This window comes from Artemia franciscana, chromosome 10 (assembly GCF_032884065.1).
Source record: "Artemia franciscana chromosome 10, ASM3288406v1, whole genome shotgun sequence".
Lineage (NCBI taxonomy): Eukaryota > Metazoa > Arthropoda > Branchiopoda > Anostraca > Artemiidae > Artemia > Artemia franciscana.
Window position 1 is genome coordinate 24,883,998 of NC_088872.1, and position 21,748 is coordinate 24,905,745.

The 21,748-nt window shown below is 35.1% G+C and overlaps 2 protein-coding genes across 4 annotated transcripts in view; one reads left to right on the plus strand and one right to left on the minus strand.

The window, feature by feature from the left end:
* The window catches only part of LOC136031962 (beta-alanyl-dopamine/carcinine hydrolase-like), a 25,447-nt gene extending 12,415 nt beyond the window's left edge, over nucleotides 1-13,032 (minus strand). The window contains exons 1-4 of one of the 2 annotated variants that reach the window (XM_065711974.1): nucleotides 12,883-13,032; nucleotides 11,470-11,667; nucleotides 4,367-4,474; nucleotides 2,172-2,406 (exon numbers count right to left, since the gene is read on the minus strand). In XM_065711974.1, coding sequence (XP_065568046.1) covers nucleotides 2,172-2,406; nucleotides 4,367-4,474; nucleotides 11,470-11,667; nucleotides 12,883-12,957 — 616 coding nt within the window. In that variant the 5' untranslated portion in view covers nucleotides 12,958-13,032. The remainder of the gene's footprint in view (nucleotides 1-2,171; nucleotides 2,407-4,366; nucleotides 4,475-11,469; nucleotides 11,668-12,882) is intronic. The other variant, XM_065711975.1, reaches the window with a different exon arrangement.
* A 7,894-nt stretch (nucleotides 13,033-20,926) lies between these two features.
* Nucleotides 20,927-21,748, plus strand: part of LOC136031964 (bicaudal D-related protein homolog) — a 117,107-nt gene continuing 116,285 nt past the window's right edge. Inside the window, exon 1 of one of the 2 annotated variants that reach the window (XM_065711979.1) lies at nucleotides 20,927-21,371. In XM_065711979.1, coding sequence (XP_065568051.1) covers nucleotides 21,114-21,371 — 258 coding nt within the window. In that variant the 5' untranslated portion in view covers nucleotides 20,927-21,113. The remainder of the gene's footprint in view (nucleotides 21,372-21,748) is intronic. The other variant, XM_065711978.1, reaches the window with a different exon arrangement.

Below are 21,748 nucleotides of genomic sequence, written 5' to 3' on the forward strand. Positions count from 1 at the left end.
AAAAAAGGGCATAGCAACTGAATCATTGGGGAACATAACTTCGCCGGTTTACTCTACATTCCCTCTTAAAAAAAGGGCATAGCAACTGATTCATTGGGGAACATAACTCTGCCGGTTTACTCTACCCATGCGCATAATGAGAACAGTTTCATCCAAACCCAAATAAAAAAAAAATTATTCATTGAATTAAATTGTCAAAACATGTATTTCAACTTTCCTTGTTGATCATATCTAGGCAGGTATTTAAAAATGAGATGCCCGTTGGATTATGCTAATGAATAATCTCTTGTAGTATGATTATGCAAGCAAGTCAATACTCTAGTTTAGGCAATCTTTAGTTCGCAAATAAGGTGTAAGTTAAAAAACAAGAAGAACAATAAGGAATTTCTCAAGACAATGGGAAACAAGTTAGAATGAATATTCCGGTCCTATGTCCAAGGGCCGTCATCAGCAATACAAAAATATATAGAAAGAAAAAGCTTACAGCAGGATAAAATCAATAAAACAAAAATCAAAAATTTTTCAAAACAGTCCCAGCATCCTTACCTCAGCGAAGTTCAACCGGGACTGATAAATAAAATGAGATGAAACGAGGTAATTCATTGAAATAAAAGAGAATGATTTGAAGCCACGTTTTTAATGCCAGCCTTGCTGTTTTAGCTGCTGATCTCATAGGTCTATTTGTCATTGGTTCTGTGTTAATATCTATTGGTGTTTTATAATATTTCGTAAGATTATTTTTAATTAAATTTGTGCATAGAGCATTTAGTGAATATTCTCCCAAGTTCCTATTTAAGGAAATATTATTGTTAATCTTAAGTCTGATTTCAATTGCTTCGCGAACTACTTGCTTTATGCCTAGGTCATTGCTAATAATGGCGGATTCTTCAAAAAGTATTTTGTGGCTAGGATTTTCAAAAACATGGCTGCTTAAAGCAGAATCAAAAGAAACAGAAGTAATATTAGAATTCATCCTTATGCTGTTGTAGGTGTTTCTTGAAATTCTGGTGAGTTCTCCCTACATAGAATTTGCCACAGTTTGGCAATTTGTTTTGAAAAAAATTTCATTTCAGTTTTATTGATTTTATCCTGTTGTAAGTTTTTTCTTCTTATATATTTTTGTATTGCTGAGGACGGCCCTTGGACATAGGGCCGAAATATTCATTCTAATTTGTTTCTCACTGTCTTGAGTGTTCTTATTGTTTTTGGTGTTTGTTATGAAAAGGCAGTGTGGTCTTCATCACTATTTTAGGTGTCAGTTCAATGACTGTCACGACCAACCGACACTAGGGAAGTTCCTTTACCGCTTATTGAAAAGCTCAAAATTGTAGTGATTAAGCCCAATTTTTGACGTTCTCAAAGGACTGCTCTATTGCATAGCGGATTCTCTCTATGTAAATATCTAGCTATCTCCCCTAATAATGTGGATATAATTAGAGCTCATTTTTTTCACAAAGATTTTATTTTTTGTTGCTCTGTGTTGACTCAAATGTAGATATCGATTGATTATTAGGATATCATAAGTGCTTCTTCTGAAATGTTAGTGGCATGATAGGATAACTGATACTCTCTTTTGTTTTTGTCGAAAGTGTTGAAATACAAATCGGTCCAAGGCGCTATTTTTGCGAAAAAAAATTATCAGAGATTACAGTTTAAGTATGCCAAATTTAGTATCAAACTGCCAAGAAATGTGTCTATTTAGGAAACAATTAAAAGATTTATAGGAAGAGAGAATTTAGGTCTTAAACTGAGAAAAATACATCATTGACAAGATTCAATTTTTAAAGCCAGTTTTTAATTCGAGGCTTTCGGAAAAAATGTACAAAAATATTATTATATAAACCAAATACCAACAAAACCATTGTTCCTTGTTCATTTGTAAATAATTTGAAAAGATATAAGTCACAGATACCCTCACGCCCTTACTCAATTTCAAGCAAATTACTTTAGGTACCCCTACATTTCAGACTTATGGAAAAATAGTACATAAAAAAATTAATAGTTTATTTCGGGTGCCTGTTTAATTCTTTATGAAATATTAAATAATTATTTTTGGTTTGTCTGCCTTTTCAAAAATCAATTAAAAGGCTAAACATTAAAAGAATATAAAAACCGAAATAAAATAGTTTTTTCTTTTATTGATTTTTAATAAATAAAAATTAAACACTTACGAGTCTTTTTTGTAAGAACTTTTGCAGGTGTTAAAATATTTATTGAGTAAAGTAGGCCGTGATGATTGTATCCCATACAAAATCCTGGAAGATGTCCAGCATAGCAAATAGCTGAGAACTCTTCTTCTTGTACCTTCCACTTTCCTTGAGGTTCATTTTCCCGAATATGAGCATTAACGATATAACAGTGATTCAAGGCTTCTGGAAGGGCGTCTTCAGTGTGTCCCAAGAAAGCCTATAATCAACAATATTATTTAATCCTTCGGTTTTTCTTAATAAGCTACGGCAAAAATCAAAAGCACCTGACCTTAATCAAACTGTTGGTAGTAGTCTCAGACCTAATCACACAGTTGGTGTTAGTAAACTGTAAATAAAGGGCTACCCATACAAATCTAGGTTGTAAGCATGACTGAGATTCTGTCAAGTTGACAGGAATTCAATAGAGACAATAGGCTGTCAGTAAATGATAAAACAAAGAAAGCAATTAAAAATGTTGGCAAGTTTCCAGCCTAATTTTGATAGGTCTACTTACGGTTATGAGAAATTGTGTTGAACAGTTAACAACCTATATCAGTGAAAACATAGAAGTTTTGTTATAGACATGCTATGTCTTTTCAATGCAATTCAGGTAGCCTACGGTCCGATCGCAGTTTAGAAAAAAATATTTTTTCGAAATTATGTTGTTGTTCATTAGTTATTATTCTGTTTTGTCTTTGACGAAAAGCAATAAAGAATGAAGGCAGTCAGGGACAAAAACACTCATCAAGAGCTGTGCTGAAATTCTTTGGAATGCAGCTTACAAATTTGATACTGCTAAGTCCAGAAGTACTTGAAGTCATATTTATTCCAGTTCTAGTGGAATCTGATTGGTCGTGACCCGATAGAGTGTATGTATTTGTGAGGTTTTTTTTTTTTTGATTGTACATGTAATTTTATTTTGTTCTGTAAGCTAGGCTAGAAAAAATATCCTGGAGTTTTTGGAGCTTCTCTTTGTGATATGATTAACCTTTTAGCAAGCAGCCGAACATAAATGGTTAAATTCAGAATTTGTTCAGGAGGTTGGTGGAACCAAAGGCTCCAGATTACTGCATAAATATCAAATAAATATCTAATGCCTGAACGTAGTTCCAAAGGAGTAATATAGGAATCTGTGTACTTCTGTCCACCTTTAAGACAAGAATGGGAAAGGCACTCAAATGTTTTGTCAGATGGGGAATCAGGCTCTTTTTTATTACCACTTTTGTGATGTACCTCTATTTTTCTCAAGGAAATATTTTGTATGCTAAACATTGAAGCCTGGCTGAATAAACGCCAATTTATAACGAACGTAACGGAAAAGGTCCCACTTCCTCTGTTTGAATTATTGTGAATAATTGATAAGGAGAATAAGAAAAGGCTTAACCATCAAGACTAAACTCTGAGGTCACTGATGAGTCTAAGCCCAGGCATCGTCTTGAAGGCAGAGGTGTCAGTGTAGTCTCTAGGTGTTTTTTAGGGGGGGGGAAGCACTTGCCACGGCTGCAGAGATTTTAGTAGTGCAAAATTTCAAAAACATAGTCTAACGATTATAATCATCTTGTAATTTGTGTTATTATTTTTTTTAACAAAGTAAAGGAGGCAATTGGCAGAAAGTATAGGCATATTGAATTCGAAATTTTCATATTTTTTTTTCTATATCTTCATCACCATTCCTTGAAAATAAAAGTATGTAGCCCGAATTTAATTAATATTAATGTTTTCTTGTGATTATTCAAAAATGTTCGTATTTTGCAGGATGTCGAGATAATTAATAATTCTACAGAGGTTAAAGCATGAAAAGTAAGATTTAAATAAATGGAAAACTTTGTTAATAAATTAAAATTTTATTAATAAATGCAAATTTTGTTAAAATCAGGCCTGAATTTTTTTCGGAGACAGGGGGAGGGGCTAATCAAAATTTTCTCTGGTCACAAGAGAGGCCAGAACTGCCACTTCTATAGTCCCCTATTCCCCATCTTTGTTTTAACAAATGTGTTCGCTTTTAAAATATTCTTTTTCTCAATGTTATGTTGCATCCAAGATATATCTTAAGTGCCAGGATGGCCATCCGTACTGTACGATGTAAAATATTCCAATGTCACTATAATGCGTCGCGAGTGTTTGTGTTACTAAGCCACGTAAAAACAAGGGGGGAAAATGAAAAACGTAGAGTATACCTGCTCTCCCGTAGTGACACATACAGTGCTACAGCCGGTTGATGCCATTGGCGCGTCAGACTTCTTAAAGTTCATTAATAGTGTCTGATCAAGGTGAAGAAGGAGCAGCTAAAAATGAATTTGTAAAAACATCAATTTCTTTTTGTTTCTCTGCTATAGCAAACGCTTAAATGAAATGAATCGCAGTCTTTTGCGTGGTTGTACATTTCCAAGTTTTCTTTTTTAAGTTTTTAAAGCTGTTGCTATGCATAAAATCATTAATGTAGATTTTGAAAATTTTGGAAAAAATTCATTTTAAAACAATTTCTTGCCAACTCGCTAGCATTTCAGGAAACTGATTTCAAACTGATTTATTTTCAGAATTTGAAACTTATCCTTTGATAGCTTCATACTATCTCAGGGATAGTTAAACATAACTGGCTATTGAATGAAGTCATCCAATCGTGTAGCTTATAATGTTTATTGAAACTAGCGATTTACCGAAAATACAAAACAGACTCCCAAAAAAGGACGTTCTTTTTGAGAAAACTCTATGACTAGCCTGTAAAAAGCAAAGACTAATTTGTAAGTCTCTCGATAATCTTTCAATAACCATTGTGTCGATAACTTTTATTATACAAATATAATACTCTAAAAAAAATCCAGAAAACTTAGTTTTCAATAAAGCACTAGTTTTTAGAATTCCACAGATATTGGAAAATGCCACGAGTCACTTTATATGAGCTAGTTTTGCAAATATATCTTACATAATCGGTGAAGCAAGATTTTTTTTTTTAGTTTTGAGTTTCAGTTTCGCTCTTTACTTCAGTAAGAATGTTTGTTTTTCAAACTGATTTATTTTCAGAATTTGAAAATTTTGCAAAAAGTTGAAGAATTATTTTACAACTTTTTGTAGGAGAATCATTGTAAGCCCTAAATCATTTTTTGAATTTTCTCGCTCAAGCATGGTTCACCAGTTGTATGTGGACAAAAAAAAATTCACTTTACTGTAAAATGTGAAAATAATACTTGTGGTACTTTTTTCGCTTTTGAGCTAATCTGCACCATGAGAAATTGGGACACAGGAAGCATACAACCAACCACAATTCACGAAATGGAGTCTAAAGCTTATTTTGGACGTAGTAAACTGTTCCCAGGGCCAAACTATGTTTATCCAAAAACTTCAAACCTCTATCTGATCTATTGAGGCTTTTCATGTAGGATTTTTCTATAAAACAAGAAATTCTACTTTTAACATCCTCACTGCTCCCACTGTCTTTACTAATAATACTACCAAGGTAAGTGAAGCTGTCCACCTGATCAATCTTTTCGTTACCCAACGGCACCTATCCGTCTTCACTTATTCCTAGCCTTAATGACTTAGTCTTCTTAACATTAATTTTTAAACATAGTCTAGCACCCTGAACTCGCAAAACCTCTAAAATTTCATTCATTTTGATCAGACTTTCACCTGGGATGCTTCAATCAACAACATAATCTAAGTCCAGAAGATTTTTCCTCCCCATTTGATTCCGTGGTCTCCCATTGCATTTCCTGTGCTCCTTAAGACAAAATCCATCAGAATGATCCACATAAAGGGGGATAGAACACCCCTACCCAAACAAAACCAGCTGCTAAACTCATTTCCTTCCTTAACAGCAGCAGTTTTATTCTTGTACATAGCATTAATCACTTTAATGTATTTGTCTGGTATACCATACAAGGATAAGACCTTTGCTAAAGCTGTCCTATCAATAGAATCGAACGCTTGTTCATAACCTATAAAACTGAGAACCAAAGGTGTTTGACAACTCAGGCACTCCTCAATTATTAACCTAAGAGTAAAAATTTTGTTAACACAATCTCTAACTTTTCTAAAACCGCACTGTACTTCTCTTAAAACTTTGTCTACAGCATTTCTCAGTCCAAAAAGTAACAAATTACTAAGTAATTTGTTACCTATAGAGACCAGACTAATGCCTAAATAATTACCTCACTGACTCTTATCACCTTTCTCACACAGTGGTTTAATTAAGGTTTTGCAAAAATCGTTAAGTACTTTCCCTTTTTCAAAAATCATATTCATAATCTTCAGTAACTTATTTCTAACCTCAGAGCCACCATATTTAAGAAAATCATTTACCACATTATCAGCTCCTGGACCCTTACTATTTTTTGATTTTTGTAGTTTTGTCGCTAATTCTTCCTCACAAAACAAATCTTCCTTCACATCTAAGGTATCACAAACTTTTTCATTTCCTCTATATCTTTTCCTGCAACTCTCTCGATTTAATACATTCTCAAAATGTTCTACTCATCCCTTCCCAACTCTTTCCTTATCACTAATTGTGGCCCGTTCCTTTCTTTAACTGGAATAAGTCCAGATTGACTACTCCTTCTCAATTTAAAAACATGCTAGTACAGTATTTTACAATTGTGCCGTCTAGCTTTATCTTCCAGATCCTTGGCAATTTTATCCATGGCCTCCACTTCACACCTCCTTAGTTCATATTTTAATGCTTTCTCCACTTTCTTTACATTTTTTTTTGTTTTCACATGATCTATCACTCAGATAATTCTTGTACAAGCCCCTTCTCTTCTCAATTAAACATAAAGCTGTTTCAATAAATAGTCCTAGCTGCAGTCCTAACTTTCTTCCCTATGACAATATCAACAACTCCGTAAATTGTTTTTCTAAAATTATTCAAACCATCTTCCACATTCTCAAGTTTAAAACTCTCAAATTTTCGTCCTGGAGTTTAACTGCATCGTGACTTCCCGGGAGGTAGTTACCCTCCTGAAATTTCAGCTTTATATTAACCCTAGATACTAATAGATGGTGATCTTTTAAGATCAATAACAGCACTCCTACGTACCCTAGTATCTTGTATTGATCCTGCCATTCTTCGGTTTACTATAACATAATCAATAAGGTTTGCTGTACTTGAATACCATGTTAACTTATGGGCCATTTTCTGACCAAACACCATATCGGTTATAACTAGATTGTTATGCTTACAAAATTGGAAAAGGCTGTAGCCATTACTGTTTCCATCTTACCATCTATCCCTATTTCTACTGACCTGGGCGTTAAAATCTCCTACTAAAACACCATATTTCTACCTGGAACCCTGTCTACTTACTCATGTAACTGTAAGTAAAATTCATCTCAGTCACTAGTTTCTCTGTCAGTCGGTTCTACAGGGGCATATACTACTATAACTGATACCCTGATTTTTTAATCATGAAATGAGCGATTAGTTTTCAATTATCAATACCTTCACAGCCTAAACAATACTTAGCAGCTTCCTTATTCATCATGAGCCGTACTCCCTGTCTATGTACCCCATCCTTCCTTCCTGAGTAAACAAATTCCATATCACCTAATTTCATTCTTCTTACTCGTGGGATATGTATTTCTGAAACTCCTAAAAAGTCCAGTTCGATTCGTCTGATTTCGTCAGTCAAAATGTCAATACAATAGTGTTTTTTTAACGTCGTAACATTCCAAGTTGCAATTTTCATGTTCTTTAAATGATTGAAATTATTTTGGCCTCAGGAAAAGCTATGATCCCGGATACCAGGGCAGGATGGGGATCAGCATATCTTCTCATATCTGCACCGAAGCGCTTAAGCTGGCTTAGAACTGGACAGCAAGAAGTCCCTGGGACCTCCAATATGAATGGAGGTTTTGTGAAATCCTGGGCCCATCTTGGTCACAACATGGTTTTCAGTGCCTGGCGATCCTCTTTCTTCAACAAGAGTGAAAATCATGCACAGAGAGTCTCAAACCTATTACCTATGACTCATTATATATTCTTGCCTACAAATATTATACTACTACGGAGAGGCAAATAGTAGATAAATTAGCTAGGAAGAGGTTTTTCAGCTCGAAAATGCCCGTTAAAATCGACCAAGCCCAGAAGAATTACCCATTAATCAGAATCCCGTGCGAATACTGTGCTGTTTACTAGGTTATAATTTCCTCGAGGGAAGCCATTCCTCAAGTGGGAATAGAGTTGACTGTAATGTCCCCAGTCTTCAGTCCCGGTCCAGGCAGCCCTTTGCAAAGGCCGTTGCCCATTGATCTGGATCTCACGCCCTGCCGCAGTTGTCCTCCTATAGAGGATCTTCCCACGATGGTGTTCTGCATCACCATGCAATTTAACCCATTACTGGGAGAAGGTTTGTGTAATTCAAGGGACGTGTGGACACGCCGGTGGGCCTTGTTGAGGGTACGTTTGGGGAGGCTTCTTCCTCCTCCTCCTGTATTTATGGCCTAGGGCGAGGGTTCTCCAGTTTCTATTATGTGCCCCCCTTGGTCCATACCTTGGTCCTTACCTCCTAGGGAGGTACCCTAACTATCTGTAGGGCGTTCCCCTATCGCCACCTGGGGACACGCTAAGTGGCCTTGGGGAGGCCCCTAAAGAGCAACTACTCAAAATGAGCCACTTTGGCATACAACCTTTGTAACTCCCAGCCTTATATTTTCTTAAGGGAACTTCCTGGGAGGGTGTAAAGAGGGAGGCTTTAAATAGATAAGGTTGGAGGAGGAGCGTGCGTAGCTGTGTTGGCCTCAGGCGGCTTGGTGCTGCAGTGAGTTATTAGTAGTAGTAGTAGTAGTAGTAGTAGTAATTATATTTTCTTTCTGTTTTTTTTCTTGATTTTCACCGGATTGGTGTTAAGAGTTTTTGAGATTAATGAATTACCAATGTGAGGCGAACTCTGCAGCATAGACGCCCAAATTCAAAACATGCTGGACATTTTGTCGAAATACGTTTGAAAGGGTATAGTACTACACAAATGTGTGGTATCTTATGTTCGTTTAGGCTTCATGTCTTCATTTATAGTCATTTTGGCATGTTTTAGACTCGACGTCATCTCTTATTGACTATTAATCGGTTTAAGTTGTAGGCTCCCCCTTGACTTTTCTTAGGGAAACTTCATTATTTCTTCTTATTTCATTCATTAAAACGAACATCCTAAACACTGAATGTGGATTCCAGTATTAAAAAACAAGCGTAAAAAGAATAAGGATTAGCCCTTCTAGTTTTATGACTGACCATTCGTCACTGAAATGAGAACTAGAGTAAGAATAGGCAAAAAATATACAGTAACAGTAAGATCTTTCTTTGCCTGATATACAAGATATCAACTTAATCTAATATAGCAAATTCGAAATGAGACTTTTAATCAAAAGAGCAAGCCTGTTTTATTAGAAACGAAAAGGACATTACATTAAAAAGAGTGAAGAATGAAAACACTTAAGTTGGGTCTACACTTAAAACATGAGGAGCTTAAATCTTTGAATGATAGCTGTTGAACCATAAGGGCGGAAATCAGTCCCCTGATATTGATTCAAAAGAGCTTTGGAAATTTAAAATATCGTAGCTTATAATTGACTTGTATTACTTTTGTAAAAAGGGAATAAAATTAAATGTAGATGCTTCCACTTCTTTCCTGTTTATGAAGAATGTTCTTAACGGCAGTTTCAAGGACTACCTCCCCATTTCATAGCTATATTTTACCCTTACCTAGCTACAAGGTTTGACTCCCTTCTTGTCTTCTTTTTTATTCACTTTTTCCCGAGGAGGGCCACCTTACCATTTCAAAGCTATCTTTTACCTTTACCTAGATACAAGCTTTGACTCCATTCTTGTCTTCTTCTTTCTTTACCTTTTTCCGGGGAGGGCCACCTCCCCATCTCACAGCTATCTTTTACCCTTACCTAGCTACAAGCTTCGACTCCCTTCTTGTCTTCTCCTTTCTTCACTTTTTTCGGGGAGGGCCACCTCCCCATCTCACAGCTATCTTTTACCCTTACCTAGCTACAAGCTTCGACTCCCTTTTTGTCTTCTTCTTTCTTTACCTTTTTCCGGGGAGGGCCACCTCCCCATTTCACAGCTATATTTTATCCTTGCGTAGCTACAAGCTTCGACTCCATTTCTTGTCTTCCCCTTTCTTCACTTCTTTTCGGGGAGGGCCACCTCCCCATTTCATAACTATCTTTTACCCTTACGTAGCTACAAGCTCGACTCCCTTTTTGTCTTCTTTACCTTTTCCCGGGGAGGGCCACCTCCCCATTTCACAGCTATCTTTTACCCTTACGTAGCTACAAGCTTCGACTGCCTTCTTGTCTTCTCCTTTCTTAACTTTTTTCCGGGGATGGCCACCTCCCCTTTTTATAACTATCTTTTACGCTTACGTAGCTACAAGCTTCGACTCTCATAGCTATATTATCCCCCATTTTCATAGCTATATTCCCATTTCCCCCACTATATCCCCCATTTCATAGCTATATTTTACCTTACCTAGCTACAAGCTTTGACAAGCTTCTTTCTTTACTTTTTCCCGTCATTAAAGATGAAAAACCTTTAAGCGTAAATGAAATAATTTCGTCTAATTTTTTATGTAGGCATACAAAAAATTAAAAACAACTAGAACTTTATCACGTAAAAATTCCCTCTTAAGTTTATAACAAATTTTCGTATTGGGAACAAAATTACCGTATGCTTTAAGTTTACGGTAATTTACCGTATGCATTTACCGTCTGTGTTTAGTAAAATTGGAGGAGACCTCTCCACTTCATCTATGACACTTATTCTATGTCTTTATATTAGGGATGCATTATTAAAGTGAACCAAGCCCAAAAAATTATCGAAGACCAAGAGGAGAACTTCCACTATCCATTTGAATTTCCTGTAGCCATTTAAGAATACTTTCGGCTAAGTTTTGGCATTAAAACGGATATTCATATAAAAATGTAGCTTATTATGCATCCAAAGAATAATTTGTGATAAGAATACAATTGGTATGCTTTAACACTGAGCTTAGTCTTTTGAACAGCAGAATACATTAATTTGTGACAAAAATAGAATTGGCATGCCTTAACACTGAGCTCAGTCTTCTGAACAGCATAATACATTATGTCGTTTACTTCCTTTTGTTATTTATACTAATTTGAGCACCGAAATTACTTTAATGAATATTGAAACGAAAAAGGAAGAAGTCTGTTCTTCATTTATAATAACACGCTTCATGTATATAAATAATAAGCAAATAGTTTCTTCATGCACTTCACATCAAACACTTTTATATTAAAGTAAAATTAGTTAAATACAGACCTTATGGAAAGGAACATCAGCACCATCTGCTGTTCCGCGGATCTCATTTACGTATTGAGGGAAATTTTCTTCGAGTTGGAGCAAAGATTCGTTGTATATCTGTTTTCCTTCAGGAGCTTCAAAGGCCGGAATTAGCTCGTTATTCAGCGCATCAGATATTGTGAGGAAATCTTGAATAATGTGTCGGAATGTTTTACCCTAGAGAAATATTGCTGTCGTTAATTTTCTAGTGCTAGAATGATAATCCTTTTAAAACGGAAATTGATAAATAACTCTATAACGTGGCTTACTGAGGCTTACATGGCTAATCAAGAAATTCTTATTCCCAGTAACAGGGATCCAGGACTTTTCAAGTTCACAAGATTTAAGCCGTTGTTGTTGTTGTTGGTGTAATTGAATGGAGCTTCCAGAATTTCTTCTCTATGGTCCAGGGGTTTCAACCAAGTTTAGTATTCACAAGGCAAATGACACATCATTGCTCCCGATGCCTCCGGCACGTTACGCCATGAATTGAAGCAGAATATTTTACAAAAAGATCAGCAGAAAGACATGCAGCTATTACTGTAATATCACTTCAAACCCGTTAGAGTGAAAACAATTTGAGTTATACAAGTTCTTATTTATTTAAATAAAGAGAGTATTTTACTTTTAGTATTTTAGAAGTTCTGGATGTTCTTCTATTTAATGTCGCCTTGTTAAAAGTATTTTTTTTCACATTTGTAAAAAAAACTCCATTCTTATTGTTTTAAATGAAGAGAGTAGGGTATTTTACTTTTAGTATTTTAGAACTTCCGGATGTTTTTGTATTTAATGTTGCCCTGTTAAAAGTCATTTTTATAGGTAACTTTATTTAAGAAGCAGCGTAAAGAAATAAAATATACAAATGTACGAGTTTGAATTTCTATGTCTTCAATTAAAACCAAATCTTCAAGCAGTGATTTAATTCGGAATTTTATGTTCTGAATTAATAAAACTAAATTTCAGACATAATTAAAATAGAAAAACATATAACAACTTCAAAATAAGTCACGTTAAATCTTAACAGCTTTGACAACAAGTCTTGTCAAATGTTTAATATTTGAGCTTTGCCACAAAGCATAGTTTAGAGTTCAAAATCCTTGAGCGTCCAAAAACTCGGCTTTATCTTACTCTAATGTTGTACTCTATGGACCCCCTAATTTGAAAAAAAAGGCCAGGCATCCCAACCGAAACAAGAAAAGGTCCACAAAGACCATTCTGTGCTCTTTTCTAAGCTTCTGCTTGGCTGTTAGACTGGAATCTTTACAAAAAATAGCCCCATCTTCACTGACATACAAGTGTTCTAAAAATGAAGCCCTTTTGTAATAAGACACGTGCATTTTCTTTCTATGAAACAGTCTATGGTCAATGTGAGATTGCTGGGAGAAAACTTACTATGTCAAAACCAACTTCATAGTATGTTCCAGAAGTATGAATAACGGGTAAACAGTTTCGCCTTTCGTTATCCATGCTTTGAGTTAAAAAGCTTTTTAGTGAGGTAACTTAAGTAGATGTGACTTAAAAACTAGTAAAGAGAATAACGGTAACAGGAAAATTCCAGGATTTCAACTAATTTGATTAAAGATACTTGAAACCTTGGTAGTGCCTGTTAAATTCCTGGGAAAATAATCTAGGCTTTTTAAATAATCAATAAGTAGCAGAAAAGTCTAGAGCGAAGACTCGGGACAACCTCCTAAAATAGTTTTTGATATTTATTTATGGGTAACCCTAACCAGAGATGATCCATCTCACACATATGCTATTTTAAATAGATGCTAAATTTTTACACTCTGTTAAGATTAAGTAAGGACAGAAAAAAAAAATCAAATCAATCGATATAATTTAAAGAGAATATTCAATATGATGTACTTTTCGTAGAAAAAGAATTCAGGGGAGCAAAACCCGCTCTGCTTTAAGCCCCTGCTTCCTATCAAGGTTGTCTAATACAAACAATATAATGCCCGATCCACATTATAGTCATGCATATGGATAAAGTAAAATTATTCACGACTATAGTAATCTGTTCATTTGAATTGGGTTCAACTTTCAAGCTTAATCTTTGTGATTAACCAGTCAGAGCAAATATTCAAGGCTTTGTTTTCTAAAATTCGTAAAGATTCAAACTTGCAATATCAGTTTGCTACATGAAAATTAGGGGGGATGTATTTTTCAAAATCTGGAGGGGTAGTTTTTTTCTTTTTCAATGAAGATACCAGAAAATGGCAATTTCCATGAAAATAACAAAAAAAGAAATTTTCAAAACCTAGTGGGTACAAATTCCTCATTACTGCCACCCATCCCCCCATCCCTCGATAACCAACACTGTTAAAGCCTATTCCAACCGATTTCTTATCTTTTCAATTTGTTTGTTTTTTAGTACAAATGTGACGCTAAAATCAAGAAAAATGCATATAATTCACAAATCTTTGCTTTTTATGTGTGGGTGTGACTATGCTGTGGCCCAGGCATGATCCATCTTCACAGATTATTGAAATTAACAAGAATACCAACTCAAGTATATTTCTTTCAAGAACATCCGTGTGCATAATTGCTGTTTGTCGATAGGCAGAAACATTAAGGACTAAATAATCATCAGAATGTCCTGAATAAGAACCAAAGAAGTATTTATCGATATTCAACTTTGCAGACTAGTATCTTATATGACAGATAAGCAAAAGAAGATGGATATTTCAATGAATAATGTTATGTTGGATCCTTAGATTTGGCTTAATTTTTAAATGTCATTTAGATGCATAAAAATCAGTAATCTTGTTAGTTTAGATCTGTGGTTCCCAACCGATCTTGGGTCATGCCCCACCTAGGTATTTTTTAAATCCTGATGTTCCCTCGTCATATTTAAATTTTGTTATTCAAAATTTTACGAGCATTCACCTGAAGGAAGCTTAAAAGGCCATAAACTTGACATCTTCTTTTGGATCGTCCTCTAGGCCTATTGTATACCAATGAAAAGTATTCTCTGAACACAGCACCTTTTGTACAATGTATAATTTAATTGCAATGCTACCATGTATCTTTTTTGTTCTTTAAATGCATTTGAATGTGACGTTATTCATATGAAAAATATTGTTTTTTTTTTCAAAATTAAGGCTCTAAAGCATATTCAGCCGAAGGGTGCACAAGCTGCCCGTAACCCGTTAAGATATTGTCATACCCCACCAGCAAGACAGGGGCCTGCGCCCTACGTTGGGATTTACAGGCTTAGATTAAATATCAATCTTCGTCTATTTAACTTAATTCTGTCACACTTTTGCCAGTCTAGGTCTATCCAGAAAATGCCCTTACGTTTGAAAGCTATTTTTGAGTTTTGTAATTATGTAGCTACTCAAAATTTAAAAGAAGAGCCATTAATTTGTTGAAAGCAGAAACTGAAAGAGGTAATAACGGTAAGCAGCCCATCAACAGATGCTGCAGATCCTATCATAGATGTAAGACGTAGACACGATTTTCTCAGGGGGAAGTAGAAACTTGCCTCCCTGCAAGAAAAGATATGAATAAGGGTGTATTTTTCGAACCTGTTTTAGTTTTAAGCAGTACGGGTCTTCAAGCTTGTCCGCAGGAATTTATTTCATGTGTGGCAAAAAACGCCCTTCCGCTCGCACCTGGTAATGACATCTATTTCTTATCAAAATGTTCTTACAATTTTAATAAATGCCACGAAATACTGCATTATTGTTCTGGTTAAAATTGTATTTGTTTTAACCATAGTTTAATGTTATTAAAAGATACAGGATGGAAGATTCGTTTGTCTTTTTTTTGAACAAATTTAGTTTTGACAAACTACGTAAGTATTTAGCGTTATAAGGGTGAATATTAGAAAGGGTTGAAGAACTACATTGAAGATTACTTAAACTATGGGTGGCAAAGAGGACGCCCTTGACCTTTGTAGGATAACGATTTAAATTGAAGGGAGCAACTTATATTTCTAAGACCAAACTTGCATACGTTTTGACGATCGACAAAAAATAGGATGGAATTAGAGCATTCCCACAAGCATAATGGCTACCATCCCTTCCCCCTCCCTCAAGAGCTAAAAAACTTATAAAAATACGTTTTTAGACATGGAAGAAAGTCCGAACAGGGCTTGAACATTCTTTTCTTCGGTTTTATCCATCCCCCAAAAGTTGTAGCTACTGGCCCTGCTGTGCTAAATCCTACGAACTTCAAAAGCTCTGATACTTCAATAATAAGCAAATGCTGAAAAATAAAAATAAAACTCCCGTCAAAAATAGTCAGACTTTCTGCCATCGAATGGCGGGAGAGTGCGTGGTTTGTGTAATTTTCATGTTTCGACGGGGCGGGTCACAGACGGACTAAAATCCTTTGGTGAGGCTATGCTATTGAGCTTGGACTTGAAATTCAGGACATTTATAAACTTTGCTTTAAAGAACGTTTCAGTTGTGACATCCACGGATTTTTATTATCAAAGGATAAAGCAGTCAATGAAACGCATATTAATTCTTGTAAATAAAAGAAATGAAAATATTATTACACTGACTATCAGGCTTGAGTTCTGAGACTTGAAACTTAGATATGTGAAGAAATGACAAAGGAACAATGACATTATTGACGTGTCTATGCTCTGTGTCCAATTTGATGCGAACGTTATTTAGTCAAACAGTTAGTGGTAACGAACTGTAGTAAGGAGCGACCCGGCTCAATAGTAAACGAAACTCTAAAAACGGAATTTTGATGCGAAAGATACATCAAAAGAATCGAATTCTCATGATGATTTTAAATATATAAGTTTCATCAAGATTATTTATACCCATCAAAAGTTAAGAGCCTGAGAAAATTTGCCTCATTTCAGAAAATAGGGGAAAACACTCCCTAAAAGTCATACAATCTTAACGAAAATCACACCATTAGATTCAGCGTATCAGAGAACCTTATTGTAGAAGTTTCAAGCTCCTATCTACAAAAATGTGGAATTTCGCATTTTTTGCCAGAAGACAGATCACGGATGCGTGTTTATTTGTTTTTTTTTTCTCAGGGGTGATCGTATCGACTGAGTGGTCTTAGAATGTCGCGAGAGGGCTCATTCAAACGGAAATTAAAAGTTCTAGTGTCCTTTTTAAGTGACCAAAAAAATTGGAGGACACGTAGGCCCCTTCCCACGCTCATTTTTCCCCAAAATTCAGCGGATCAAAATTCTTAGATAGCCATTTTATTCACCATAGTCGAAAAACCTAATGACTATGGCTTTAGGGACGACTTACTCCCCCGCAGTCCCCGTGAGAGGGGCTGCAAGTTACGAACTTTGACCTGTGTTTACATATAGTAATGGTTACTGGGAAGTGTACAGACGTTTTCAGGGGGATTTTTTTTGTTTAGGGGAGAGATTTGAGGGGGGGGTACGTGGGAGGATATTTCCACGGAGAAACTTGTCATGGGGGAAGAGAATTTCAATGAAGGGGGTGCAGAATTTTCTAGCATTATTTGAAAAAACAATGATAAAATATATATGAAAAGTTTTTTTCTACTGAAAATAAGGAGCAGCATTAAAACTTAAAACGAACAAAAATTTTTACGCATATGAGGGGCTTACCTCCTCGTTATACCTCACTCTTTACACTAAAGTATTTTTAGTAATTTCAACTATTTATTCTACGGTCTTTGTGATTCAGAGCTCATTCTTAAGGAATTGGGACAATATTTAAGCTTTAGGGTAAAGAGCGAGGTATCTACGAGGGTTGAACCCCCTCATACACGCAATAAAAACATACGAATATAGAATTTCTTTACGTAAATTAATTCGTAAGTTACGTATATTTTTTACAAGTGAAAACGTTTGCAAAAAATTGGGGGGCAACTAGACCTCCTCCCTCACTCCTTTTTTCTCAAAATTTTCCGATTAATTGCAATTAATTAATATGCAAATTTCGTTTTGATTATTTATGTGTGGAGAGCCAAGATCAAAACATGCATTAATTCAAAAACGTCCCGAAATTGAATAAAAAAAAGTTTTTTTAAATGAAAGTAAGGAGCAACATTAAAACTTAAAGCGAACAGAAATTACTCCTTATATGAAAGGGGCTTTTCCTCATCAACGCCCCGCTCTTTACGGTAAAGTTTCTTACTGTTTTAAAAATAGTGTTAAGAGAAAGAGTCAAACTTTAGCGTAAAGAGCGGGGCGTTGAGGAGGAAAAGGCCCTTTCATATACGGAGTAATTTCTGTTCGTTTTAAGTTTTAATGTTGCTCCTTACTTTCATTTAGAACAATTTTTTTTTTTATTTAATTTTTATCTCAGAAACGGCTACCGACATTAAGTTGAAACTTTCTGGGAATACTAAGGGGAATGGTGAACAAAATAAAAAGACGCCATATGCATCCGGGTTATCAAAACATCATATCTCCAATGCTTCAAGAATAGCCAGGGAAGGGTATCAAGTTGAACCCTTCAGTGAATGTCGAGGGGGACAGAACTAAGATACTATGTGCATCCCAGTTGTTAGTGCGCGTAGCTACAAAATCTCAGAAACGGCTAAGACTATTAAGTAGCAACTTTCAGGAAATGTCCATTGGTATGTCGAACTAAATAAAAAGACACCAATCCAGGTTGCCAAAACGGCACGCCTGAAATATCTCAAGAACAGTTGATTACGAATATTAAGTTGAAACTTTCAGAGAAGGTTGAGGGGGACGTGGAAATTAATATAAACACAACTATGTGGATTCTGGTTGTCAAAAAGAGGTACGTGTAACATCTCAGGATCGGCTAATGATATTTAGTTGAAACTTCCACGGAATATTGAACTAAATTACAAGACTACAACTAAAATACAGTATTTCAGGAACAGTCAAGGATTTTAAGTTAAAACTTTCAGAGAACGTCGAGGGGGGTGTTGAACTCATTAAAAAGATGCTATGTAAATCCCAGTTGTCAAGAGGACGTAGCCTATCTGCAATATATCAGGAATGGATAATGGCATTAATTGAGACTTTCGGGGCATATTGAAGGGAATGTTGAAATAAATTAAAAAACATTATTTGTATCCTGTTTGCCAAAAGGATGTACGCGAAATAGCTTAAAAACGGCTGGGATATTAGGTTTGAACTTCCAGGGATATTGAGCGGAGATTAAAGGCATTAAAAGCATCCATATTGTTAGAATGACATTTTTTCGGTAGCTCGAGGAGAATTCTTTCGTGTATATTATCTGTAAATCACTGTTGGATCAAATTTTTTTTCAAAAACAGTTTCAATTCTTGATTTCATATTGAATGAATTTTACACAATAACTACATCGAATACAATCAAAGCCAACGCTCAGATTCCCTTATGCAACTTAAGATATAAGTTAAAGTTGAACATTGTAATTTTCAAGCGAAAGACAAAAAAACTGGAGAAATAGTCATTATATTAATCAGCAGCAAAATTCCAATCACAAACAAATAGAATTTTTTTTTTTAATTCCAAAAAAGAAGTTTAAAAAAGTAAAGAGCCACATTATGCTTAAGGCGAGCAGATATGGAGTCTTTTAATAATTTAAATCAAAACGACCATTAATTACTATCAAACAATAAATAAATCCAAAAACGAATAGAAATTAAAATAATAAAATATATCATGTTTAAAGATAACAGATACTAACATAGATGAATAAATAAATCTTAAAACGAGTGAAAATTTAATTGAATATTCAAGTCAAACTTAAAATGAACTAAAATCACTACAAACAGGAGTTTTGCTACTGTCACCTCCCCCTTCCCTGAGTTCTCAATCTTATCGTGTCATTAGCGCTTCATTAAAAATCAGATATATATTAAATATTTTTATTTATTTATAACATAGGAAAATTGAATAGCTTACAGTTAAATAAAATATTAAATTTCGAAAGTTTCTAGGAATTAATGTTATTACATATTAAATATTCAATCTATTTCCATTAGTTCTTTCCTCTCAGCTTGATTATTATAGTGATTTATTTTTCACTTTTCCTCCATATCTTGAAAAATTTAAGCACAGTATTCGAGGTACATGTGCTTTTCAATAAAGTTTTAACATTGTTTTCAGTAAGGCACAAATGACGTAGTAGGCTATAGAACTTTTACGGTTAGGGGAGGGGGAGGGAAGCAGTAGCCAAGCTCCTGTTGGTAGTCATTTTTGTTCGTTTTACGCTTTGAATTTAATATTCAGTATAGTTTTTACTCGTTTTAAGATGTTATCAATATCTGTTAAATTTACGTTTAAAATGGTTATTTATTTTAATTTCTGTTCGTTTTGGGATTCATTTATTCTTTGATAGTGATTTCTGGTCGTTTTGATTTTGAAGTAGTATAGCATTTTATTTCTACTCGTCGTAACTTTAATATGGGCCTTTATTTTCCTTTGAAAAGCTTTTTCTTTGGAAAGTTTATACAAAATTAATCATACAGAATATCAGCGAAAGGGACGCCGGAAGGAGCAGCCTGGCATCCACAAGAGGATTATACCAGCATCTGACAGGTGATGCTTCACTCGATCAATGAAAATGATAAAAGGAGGGGTAAAAAATAATATAAGTAAATTATTAAGAGCAATGAGAAGGTTGGTGATGAAACAGTTGAAAAAGTAGATGCTTCTTTGCTGGGTCATTGCTTTAAATAATAATGTATACGTTACGGGGAAGATACCGAATATTGATTATCCAAACAAAGTATTCTGGCTTCCACTTTTCTTAATTAGGCTACTCTGCCAATGAGTGAATTAGTTTGAGCCGATTCAGTACATTCATGATGAAACAGTGGCTTAGATAGTTTTGAGATGTCCAGGGATGCTAATTCACGAAAATATATAGGGGAGCAGGGATTTCTCATTTTCTTTTAAAATGAAAAAACAAAAAAGAAGGTTGTGTTCGAGGAGGGGAGCACCCTCTAGGTATCTCTAAAATGGCACCCCTGGATTTGTGCTCAGGATAAACGAAGATCGTATTCCTACAGAAATTCTGTTAAAGAGGCTGTAAGAGGGGAAGAAAAAAGCTAAAGCCTGACATACAAAATAAAGAGTGAGACGAGACTATTAAAAATACCCTTTAAGTCTTAGGAGATTCTTGGATAGTTGTGAAAGCAGAAGTTTTAAGCAAAAAAATGTGGAAGGGGGGCGTTAGCTGGCCAAAACTTTGAGACATCATAACATAAATAGTAAAACATTTTGGGCGAGAGTGGAACTAAAAAGCAGCAAAACTGGAGTCACCCTTTTCTAGATTTCTGTTTTGTTAACTAAAGTAGTGACAATAAGATACAGATCCATAATACAATGACTCAACAGAGTTAAGAAAATTTGAACTCTATAAATGACAAGATACGCTTTGTAATCATATAATTGAAAAGTATTCTTAACTTAAGCATATTTCTGGCATTGTCTTATTAAGCCTCTGGCTGAGCAATGCATAATTCACCTTAGTTCCGTGTTCATCGAAGCAGTAACTAAGCATTTGATGACTAGTATCAGTTTAGTTTCTGGTTGCTAAGCTACTGCTTGTGTTCATATCACAAAACAGAAGATATGCAATAACAGTCGATATTTTGTCATTTCGTCGTTCCGTGAAGATATGTGATAATCCTGTGAGAATTTCTAATTAAGTTGTGATTATAATGTAGTGTTTGTGCTGTTTGATAAGTTAAAGATGATACCTGAAGATGAAGCGATGGAGTCAACAAATGACTTTGTAGAAAATGAAGGGAAAATGGCTTTGGAGGATTACATTCACCAAGTCCAAGGAAGGAGTTTCGAAACTGCAACAAATGACATCTTTGCAGAGTTGGCAAGAAAGGAAAGTGACCTTATATTAGCTGCTGAGTTGGGAAAAGCATTGCTCGAGAGAAACGAAGAACTGAGTTTACAGAACGAACGGATAGCAGAAGATTTTTCAAGGAAGTTGGAGGTAGGCAAGGCTTTATAACTTTTATTAGCTTTGAACTATCTGTGTGTTTTATTCAAGCACTAGCGGAACCATGGGAGCGTCATGCAGGCGATTTGATAGCGTATAGTCGTTGATCTATAGTTTTCATAGTTCAGGGGGGGATGAGGGCATAGTTTATCTTATTTTTATCAACTCAACGCTGTAATATGGTAGGATTATACCTGGGCATTACGAGGGAGGGTGTTTTTTCTCAAGATTCTAATGATTTTTATAAAAACCGCCATTGGATAATGCTTGAAAAACGAAAACAAAGCAACATGTAATTGCAAAATTTTAGTACTTAAAAAATCTTCAATTTTCTCTAAGCTCTCTTAAAGTACAAATAGCTCGAGGTTTTT